Below are 10,921 nucleotides of genomic sequence, written 5' to 3'. Positions count from 1 at the left end.
TCTATGGGCCCAATATAGTCTTAAAGGCCGCAAGGGAAAGAAGAATTTCCAGGAACTGGAAATATGTAATGTCATAATCCGTGAGTTGTTTCTCAGTTGTTTCTTATTCCAAACATTTTATAGCAAGTCGCTGAAGACAAACTCTATTTTCAGAGCAAGCTAGGCCAAAGACTGCAGATGAGTTATTGAGGAAGTCAGCAGTGTATTGTACATACTGTATGCTTAGTCCTAATTTATTGTAAGTAATGCCGAGTTCACACTGCACGATTTTCAAAGACGTCGCATCACTGTTGGTTTCACACTGCGTGACTATCTGGGGTAGCATTCAGTTGTTGCTGTGTTCACATTGCACGATGGAACGACGACAGGAGGTTACACACTGCATGACTTTACAATAGGAAGAATCGCCGACAGCTCTGTCTGGTGCAGGGTTGCCAGGTTTTCGCTACAAAACCCACCCAATTACTACTCAAAACTAGCCTGAAAATAGCCCAATTGCTTTCGAGGGGGTCCCCCAGTAAAAATCGCGTTCGGGGGTAAAATACACAAATTTTTGGCTGGGTTCTCCTGGTACAATTCACATTCCAGGGCCTAAATATCACGTTATTGGGGTCGCTTCAACCTGCTGACATAAAAAACTACCGGCGGCAGTCACGGATTTGGCAACACTGGTCCGCAAACTACGTTTCATATAACTCCTCCCCGAACTTCCCGCTGCCCTGTATCGTGCTCTCTCATTGGCTGTAGGTCATCGCCGATGTGTTTTTCAGTCAGAACTCATTGCACATAGCGTGATTGTGAATCGCCGGCAGCTCCAGATATTTAGCATGCCAAATATTTCACGGGCGTTGGCGACGCGTCGGCGATTCCCTCAGATCGCGTCTTTGATAATTCACACTGTGTGATTGTCACTCGCGTGAACGAGCACTGATTTGCCTCCGATTTCAGGCATTTGTCGGCGATTTCGCAAAACCTGTTGGCGAGTGAAAAATCTCGGCATAACAGTAACATGTTTGGGTTTTGTGTATCTTAACTGGATTTTAAGATGCCTGTTGTCGAACACGCACCAAGGTGCTGGAAAATGTAACTGAGGACTTCATATCAGAAACACTGAAGTTTTCACCACACAGAGATAAGGTAAGGCTTTTGTAGTTTGTAAAAAATGTATAAAGAAAACAATGCAAATGTAATACAGAGTATACTGTATACTAATACTATGTTTTGTTTCTATAGATGCTGCAATCTAAGGTGTGACTTCAGCCCGAAGCAGATACTTGTGGAAAAGAAGACACACAGAACACAATTAATTAGTTGTTTAACACACAGAATGTATTTTGTTATGTAAGATTTGGAATGTTTCAGTTTGTGGAATGTTTGAGTATTTAAAATGTGAAAGTAAAGTAAGATATCAGTTATGCTATTGTTTTCATTTAGATGTACTGTATGTTACAGTGCACTTATCCTTGGCAAAAGGTAGACAAATAAAATATGAATGAAAATGATCAAATATATTAAAATATGAAAAATGTTAGTGTAGTGTCTTACAGTTTTGGTGTTGACAAATATAATTAGTAATGTTTTACCAAATGTTATTGTTTAAATTGATATTTGTTTATAAAAAACTTCCCAGGGCAATGTTTGGATGATATTTGCATATTTTATGTAACGTTTAAACATTCAGAAACAAGTTTTTCCTATCATTTTCCTAACAAGATGAAAAATCTGGACATTTTGAATGTTTAAAAAATGTTCAGAAATAATGTTTTCAAGATGATAGAATGGAATGTTTCTATAACGTTCGGTCTCGAGGTTACAAGCATCTCAACTCGGGTCCCTCTCCTGCCTGCCTGCCTAAAGCCTAGGATTCTTCTGCTCTCGACCAAGGAACTGGCATTCAACACACCAGATAAGACTGTGTTCTCAGCTTCCAGTTATTCTAAGTTGATCCCTTTCTGTTGGAAGCATTTTCTCAGTTGTGTTAATAAACACTAATCCTTTGATATACTCTGCCTGTTTGCCTCCTTGTCCCGAGTGTGACACATAATACACTTTATTATCTTCAAACCGAGGGAATGCACACATATCACATGGGGATGACATTTAAGACAGGACTCAGAAAACACAGGGCTAATATACTCAGAACTAAACGAGGAGATTACTGGGACACAGCTGAAACAAATGGAACTAAATGGGAACAGGAACAGGAAAACCAAATATGGACAGGAAACACGTGAGAAACGAGGTCATGGAAGGCACATGGGGAGAAAAACAAGACACAGGACTAACAAATACATGAAGAAAAAAAAACATACATTTTAAACTTTTAAACAACATTCACTAATAACATTTCCATAACGTTTTCAAGATGATAGAATGGAATGTTCCTGTAACATTAACATACACCAAGAAAACGTTCTTAATACATGAAAAAAATGGACATTTTAAACATTTAAAGAACATTCCGTAATAACGTTTTCGTAACGTTTTCAAAATGGAATGTTCCTGTAACGTTTGCAGAAATCCCACAAAAAACGTTCTTAATACATTAAAAAACTGGACGTTTTCAACGTGTACAAAACATTCCGAAATAACGTTTTCGTAACTTAATGGGAATGTTGGCAAAACGTTCTGACAACTCATTTTTGTTAGCTGGGACGGCAGGGAAAAGTAAGGGAACGAACGAACAAATACAGTAGGCTATAAGGGACACAATTTTTAAAATGTATTTATTTATTTGTAAGACATAAGCCAAACTGAGCTTTTAATTGGAGGACTGCATGCATCTGATGTATTGTAGAGGCATTCGCTCGACAGACAGCGAACAGGTGGGAGGAATCGCGCTGGAGGACTGAAGACGGCAATGATCAGACTTCCACATTTGCCACAAGAGGGAGAGAGAAGACACTGATGTGTGTGAAGGACTGGCCAGATGCGCGCATCTTCATGTGAATTACACAGATGAGACTGATGAAGCATCTCACACCAGCGACAATGACACGCAGCTCTCAACTCCTGCAAGTCGGTAAGTCTATTCACAACACGGCATGAGGACACTTCACAGGGTCACATGGATATCCAACGTGCGGTGACAGCGCGAATCTTGTAGGATAAAGTGTAAAATGTTTAGTTTTAACTGTTACAGCTCAAACGGTTTCATATTTAAAATGTCTGTAATTATTGATGTCTGTTAGTGCTATTCCACTAAATGAACAGTTTGCAACATTAACTCCTCTAATGTAATTAAGTGAAAGGCCAGCAGACAGAAGCATTGGTTTTTAATTTGATGAAAACAACAATTGTAAGAACAGTTACAGTAAGTACATTATAATACCTCTTTTGAATGTACCATTAAAGCAAATGGTGCATCATGATAAAATAATGATTGACATCCAGCTTCATATATCATGTGTTACAATGCATCATATCCTATTTATCATTTATATGATATGAAATTATAACTGTGATTACATATGTAAAGCTTTACATTATGCATCATGAGGCAGTATGAATATCCTTTTAATGTATTATTTATGCATGTTTCGTATAGGTAAAAGGAAAATGTTGATAGGATATTACATGTTGTGGTGGTGCCAGGGCGGCAAAAGGTTTAATAATTTAAAATGACATTTCTGGTTTGAAATAAGCATCATACTCTTTTAATTGTACGACCTTAAATTGTTTGAAGAGAGAGAATTTTTCAAAATGGCACATTTTACACTCCAAATGCTTTTGCTTTGCAAAGATGCATCATTTTATTACTGCTTTGTTGCCTTGTTTTATTTTATTTATTTATATACTTATATAGTTTTACTTTTTTTGAAGATTTGTTTAACTGTTCACTGCCAAACGAACAACCTATGATTATTCACTCACCTTCATGTCATTCCATAACTCTGTATGACTTTATTTCTTCGAACACAAAAGATGAAACTGTGAATAATACATGGTTGCTCTTTTCCATGCATTTATAGTGAAAGGGAAATGATACTTTCAAGAAACTAAAAGCACCATTGAAGTTTTATAAAAGCTATATTTTGAGTCTTCTGAAGCCACGGTAGCTTAATGTTAAAAACAGAAATCATAGTTATTAACTGATAATTTACTTAAGTGCTAAAGTGAGTCAGCGAGTTGATGAGTTAATTCAAATGCTTCTGTGAAGCGATTTACTCTGGAATAAGACTCCTTTTCAGTGACACAGGTTTCATTTTTGAGTGAACTGCTCTTTAAACACAATATTTCATGAATTATTTAAACACAATTATCCTGCAGTAATGTCAGTGTTTATGTTTTGTGTTTCATGTGTGGCTTGTCTCCTACTGGAAATGAAATCTGAAACCATTTCAAAAGACAAGAACATTCCTGGATCATGACCACTGACTGCTAGAAAAAGATTGGGCGACTTACGACAGCAGAAACCCATCAGAGCTCACCGGCTCCTCTCGGTCCTCTGCCATGGAGCACGCAAACATCACTCACTTGGCGGCCGTGTTCGTGAACCCTCATGGCCAGGTGCCCGTTCTGGACGTTCACGACACATACACTGACTTCTACGACATGGACTATGGCGTTCCTGCAGAGGAGATGCCGGACACCACACAGGGCCTGGCCTACTTCGTGGCCACCATCGTCATCGGAGCCGTGCTCGTCTGCATCATTCTGGTGTGCGGCTTCGGCAACTTCCTCTTCATAGCCACTCTGGCCCGATACAAGAAACTCAGGAACCTCACCAACCTGCTGATCGCCAACCTGGCCATCTCCGACTTCATAGTGGCTGTGGTCTGCTGCCCTTTCTTGGTGGATTATTACGTGGTCAAGCAGCTCTCCTGGGAGCATGGGAAAGTGCTATGTGCCTCCGTCAACTACCTCAGGACTGTGTCTCTCTATGTGTCCACCAATGCCTTACTGGCCATCGCCGTTGACAGGTTGGTGTGATTTAGATGTCATTCTTCAGTCCCGCTAGGCTAGACAGTGGGAAGGAAAAGGAAAGCCCGGGGCTGGGTTCAGCGGTGGCTTATTCAGCAGGCAAAATATAATTGGCTTTCAGATTCATGCATTATGCAGCGTGCTTCCTGAACACTTCACATACTGCTCAGACAGATGATTGTGAGAAAATATTTCCAGCTTTTCAGTTATTCAGTAGGATTTAATCATCTGCTGTGCATCATCCTTGTGAGGCAACAAATCAAATGAAAACAAGAGAAACTAAAAATACAGAGCTGTACTTGAGAACAAATATAAAGGCAATAGAGCTTCAACCTTAAAGCAGTAAATTAAAGCAATAAGCCTTGAGAGGCTGTGAGTTATTACACTGAACAAAATTATATTTGAGTTCAGCTCATGACAAATGGGGGCAAAAACAAAAGTGTTGCGTTTATAATTTTGTTCAATGTATTTACAGTATAGTAATATTCATAATAAACAATAGAAAATAAATCATAAGCTGTTTGCAGTTGTCAAACAATGGAACAGCCCTAAAATATAATTTCTCTCATGGTTTACTCACACGTTTTTTTCCTTTTTCTTGTGAGTATGGCTCAAAAAAGGAGATTTTTTTAAGAATTATTATGCAGCTCTTTTCCATGATGCAATACTTCATAAGAACAGCAACTCAAAAATAGCACAAAAAGCTTTGTGTCTATATGAGATGCTGTATTCCCAGTCTTCTGATGCCATGCAATAGTTTTGTGTCGTGAGGAAACCAAAGTTTTCCCTTCTGCCAAACTTTGAAATCTCATTCGTATCTGCATTCATTAAAATGCACTATTCCAGGCATAAAGTCAGATTAAAAAAGAATAATAATAACAGGTTTGGAACATCATGAAAGTGAGTAAACCATGATGAAAGTTTAGTTTTTAGATGAACTTTGCATAACAGTTTCTTTGAAGCCTGTATTTGTAATGCATTAGATGGGCAGATCTGCACAGCATCTTACAAACTGTTACAAATCTACTTGTAAGCAGGCTTTATAATGTGGTCGTTGTTACGGAGCCGACGAGACGAGAGGCGTGCAGATCAATATGCAAAGCTTTTATTCTAGAACAAAGTCAAAACAAGCAAGGGTCAGATAATGGCAAACAGGTATATTGAGGGCAAGACACAAGAGTAGTCCAGTGAGCGGTCGTGGTCGATCTCCGGCGAACAATGTCCAAACAGGGTATTCCAAAGGGTTAATACGAAACACAGGCTATGGTCCAGGCGAGGGGCAAACAGTATTCGAACAGGGCGAGACGAGAGGGATAATCCAGGACAAGCGAAAATCAGGAAACAGGCAAACAGGAAACTAGACGAGACTAGACTAGACAACTAGAAATCAAACTAGGAACAGGAACTGGCTCTGTAAAGTAGCTATCGACTAGGGTAGCGATATGCGCTTACAATACTCGGCAGTGAGAAAGACGAAGTACATGGCTTATGTAGCATGTCTGATTGGATTTAGCTGTGTGTAATCAGTGCCTTCAGCTGTGTATGTGTAATCAGTGCAATGGATGATGGGAACTGTAGTCCGGGGTGAAGTGCAACAGTTATTGTGGTGCAAGAGTCCATAGTAGTGTGCGGGTGATCTCTGGTGGTGAGCGAACGGAAGTGCATGGACAGGATTCGTGACAGTCGTAATATGTATTAGTGGTCCTTGCTTTGATTAATGTGACGTGAGTTAAGTCTTCTTTAAAACAGCCATGAGATATTACTAATGGGTTATGACACATTTACTATCAACATTTCTAATTTTAATATCCACAAAACAATATTTCATTGTTTTGTATGTAAAATGGTTACCAGTGAGCTCACAGTGAAACTCACATTACCTTCAGTTCACAGGTATGAAGAAACACTCCTAACCACTCATAAGATGTAGTAAGAATCTGTACAGATCTTAATGTCAAGATATGAGACTTATAATACTTTTATCAATGGCTTTGATGGTTGAAAATCATCATACTCTTAAATGTGATAACCACACATACGTAATTAGATCCTTCATAATGTACTACTAAAACTGTTGTTATGATTATTCATGAAGACAAGTGTTTGCATCTATTATAATGTTTTGAGAATGCATTTATAAAACATTATAAATACAAGCTTCATAGAAAGTGTGAGCAAACTTTTCTATTAAGATCAAATGTGCGGTCGCAGCCGTGTGCTCGTTAGCTTCAAACACATCTCATCCATTCAGAGTTTTGAGTCTTAACTATGTTTTATTCAACAAAATCTCCCAACCCATGTCAGAATGTGGAGACATATGGAGGACTGCTTAGAAAATTTTTTAATAATGTGAGTGAATCATTCGGGCACTCAAGAAACTGTTTAAAATGCTGCTTCTGTGTGGGCTTTCTTTATCCTTTCCCTATGAAGGTATAAAATATGGCCAGAGGAAACAACAATTATGTGCTCTTTACATAAGCCTGCTCAAAGAGCTGGAAATGGAATAAAATATGTGGAAATATTGACAATATTAATGATCAAATTTTTTCCTGTACCGGAGAGCTACAATTTTGCTAAAATAAGAGAATAAAGAGTACATTACGGATCCTGTACTAATTCTACAGCAGTTAGATGTGAGAAGCATTTTATTTTTTGAAGCTTTTGAAGTCTCCCGTGGCATTTCATATAAATAAGTCATTTTACACAGTTCCAATTTGACAGGACCCAGTTTGTTTTAACATTATTCACAGTCTTTTTTTAATTCTGATAATGGCCATGTGAGGACCACTTATAATTAAATCTGCCTCGCCGTTTGACTTAACTCTAATTGACAGTCCATAATCAAGCAAAATTAAATTATGGATGGCTTACATGTGAAGCTTCTGATCTACTGATAGAAATCCTTAAAGGGGTCATAGGATGCCCATTTTCCACAAGTTGATATGATTTCTTTAGGGTCTTAATGAAAAGTCTGTAACATAGTTTGGTTAAAATTTCTCAATGGTAGTGTAAATAAACACCTTTTTTACCCTGTCAAAAACAGTTATGTGACATCACACAGACAGGCATCTGAGATCGGCTCGATTTGAGAAAGGGGAAAACATTTAACCAGATTTAAAAAAAAAAAACACTGGGTGGATTTTTATCATTATAGGGTGGTTGTGTACACACACACTGCTAACACATTTCAGTTCAAACTACTTGTAAATGTTCATGTAGCATCCTATGACCCCTTTAAATAAGACAAATGGAACACACTGAACCAGATTTGCATTTCCTGAGGGAAACGTCAGTGCTGGCAATGCAGCAGAAGAAACGTGTTGAAGTATTAGGAAACTTTAGCTTTCACACAAGACTCAAAAACACTGTCAGTGTGCAGTGCATAGGTGGCAATAATGTTAAAATATATACCTGAAGTTGGCATATTTTACTGGCATCCTGGCATCTCCATCCTGTAATGTATATCCATGGGTGGGGAACAACATTACCATTTAACATTAACTGAGTAAAAGTACAGACACCATAATAAAATGTTTCTCCATTAAACATACTTGTTTTCCATTTTACTTGAGTAAAGGTACAAAAGTACTGGATTTTAATGTGCTTAAGTATTAATAGTAAATCAATGAACCATGTGTATTAGTTATTCTAGCCAACAGACTAGTAATTTAGTGTCTATTTTAGTGTGTAGATCTGCAAATAAGCAAACTTTTCACTTCATTGCAAAAACTTATTATATACTAAAACATTAAACTTTAGTGAACTAAAATATTAATTTAAGTTACTGATAATTTAAGTGTGCAAACAAGTAAAATATAGTGTAATATAGTATTTTTTAAAAAATTAGGGAAAACAAAAATCTGAATAAATGCGGCTATAACGATACTATGGGGAAAATGCTTTAGTGTTTTAAGAAGAACTCTTTGCAAACATACTAGTTTGATATCATTTGACACTGCTACGGCAGCAGGGAAGATGCATGGGCATTCATTTGTGCTGTTTTACCTAATAATTTACATTTTACATTTACTTCACAAACAACTGACAGTCGTGACCTAAATCTGATGTTTATTTACAACAATAAATACAAAAATTCTCCATTAGTAACTTACATTTCACGCCATCAGTCAGACACACATTCAAGCTCCAGCAATATCCCGTTTCATGGCTATTTTGATCAGATCATTGAATCAGTGAATTGACTCAAGAACAGCTGCAATCTGATCAGTTCATGAATCAGACATCACTCTTTGCACTTACCTATCCTATTCTATTAAAAAAAAAAAAAACTTATGTGTACTGTGCTAGACTAACTGAGACTTGTCACAGCACTTGTATTCTGTTGCTCTCTCGTTGGTCTGATTGCTTCTGTTGTCCTCATTTGTAAGTCGCTTTGGATAAAAGCGTCTGCTAAATGATTAAATGTAAATGTAATGTAAATGTACTCTTGCATGGTGATTTCTTCAGCTCGATAAACGAAGGGATCAAAATATGATGTTCATTTACCATAATCAATACTAAAATTGGGCATCAGTGACTTACTTTTCATGCCACATTCAAGCTCCAGCATTACCCCAGTTCTTGGCTCATATTGAGCAGATCAGTGAGTCGTTGGCTCAAGAACAGCTGCAATCAGATCAGTCTTGTTTGCAATTGAATCGTTCAGTGTGATTTGAGGACCAATCCAACAGGTTTTTTTTGGAAAGAATCAGCTCATGAATCAGACATCACTCTTACGTCTTTAGAGGGGATTGTGATTTTTTTAAGTTCAAAATATATGGGAACAACATGCCAAGTTCTGTTATGAAAATCTAGATGGTGCAGGCTGATGGGTCGCTAATGCAAATTGATGATATTCACAGTGTTAAACGACTTGGCACCGACTTGGTTCCTCTGAAATCCTCCACCTCCCCAGCTCCACCTGTATCGATCTGCTAAGGGTTATTATACTGTATATGCTATTTGTGCAGCAGCAGTATGTCTTAAATACTCATAGCACCATATCGGCGTATGCATTGGCAGTAGCAAGTTCCTGTACTTTCTTTGCAGCAGCAGCAAAAATCTACAACAACAGCAATAACCAATTCAGCAGCGTAGCAGATCTATTATAACATTAACAATACATTAACATTGTCATATCCATTACCATGCTAAAATCTTCCGAGAGTTGTCATGATAGAAATGTTGTTATGAAATGTAATGGAGTAAAAAAATACTAGTAAAAAGCAGGGCTTGAAAACAACAACAACAACAAAACCAAAAAATCCAATCGGTTCACTCCGAGCAGAATCGATATTTTAACGTTTCTCTGCGATCCTTCCTCTGTATTATTATCGTTCCGAAATCGGTTTGCCTAGAAAAAATACCGGTTAATAACATTATTTTAAAAACTTTTTCTTTGCCTATAATAATAATAACAATAATAATAATAGCCTAATAATAATAATAAAGTACAGTGTTTTCTACTCAAAAAAAGAAAAAAAAAACAGGAAGAGATCTGGTAGCCTATCTTAATCCGCTGCGCTTAGTCACAGCCAATACATCATCTTTTCTTGATTTTGGCCAAATGTAGGCTACTAAACAACAAAAACAAATATATTAACACTTTAAAGACATTAAAGTATTTTTTAAAGATATTAAAATTTTTTGCTGCATTGTTAAAAACGCTACTTGTATACGATTGCGTTCGGCGAGTGAAAAAAACAAACAAAAAAAGCAAGTCGTGTATAGGCTCACGTCGCATTTTATTAGCCCTATTACATTCAGAAATAATGTAGGCTAAAATGCCGGTAAAGCAAAATGTTTACAAACATTATAAACACAGTTATTAGTTTATCTCCACAACAAATCCTCTAAAGTTAAGGCTATACAAATTAATTTAACGTGAAACTGATGACTACATCTCTCATTCGGCACAAATTCAAATGTTTACATATTCGCAATGTATCTAGATGCTAAAATATTATTTATTATAGGCTAGGCCATGTACATTCATCGA

At 37.2% G+C, this 10,921-nt stretch overlaps 1 protein-coding gene across 1 annotated transcript in view; it reads left to right on the top strand.

Moving 5' to 3' along the window:
* The first annotated feature begins 4,452 nt into the window (after positions 1 to 4,452).
* LOC107727892 (prokineticin receptor 2-like) overlaps positions 4,453 to 10,921 on the top strand; it is a 16,505-nt gene continuing 10,036 nt past the window's right edge. The window contains exon 1 of the mRNA XM_016537929.1: positions 4,453 to 4,922. Within this exon, the coding sequence (XP_016393415.1) occupies positions 4,453 to 4,922 (470 nt within the window). The remainder of the gene's footprint in view (positions 4,923 to 10,921) is intronic.

Source organism: Sinocyclocheilus rhinocerous, unplaced genomic scaffold, assembly GCF_001515625.1.
Source record: "Sinocyclocheilus rhinocerous isolate Xijiao unplaced genomic scaffold, SAMN03320098_v1.1 scaffold1539, whole genome shotgun sequence".
NCBI lineage: Eukaryota > Metazoa > Chordata > Actinopteri > Cypriniformes > Cyprinidae > Sinocyclocheilus > Sinocyclocheilus rhinocerous.
The sequence above is the reverse complement of the archived record's forward strand: the minus strand, read 5'-3'. Positions and strand labels throughout refer to the sequence as shown.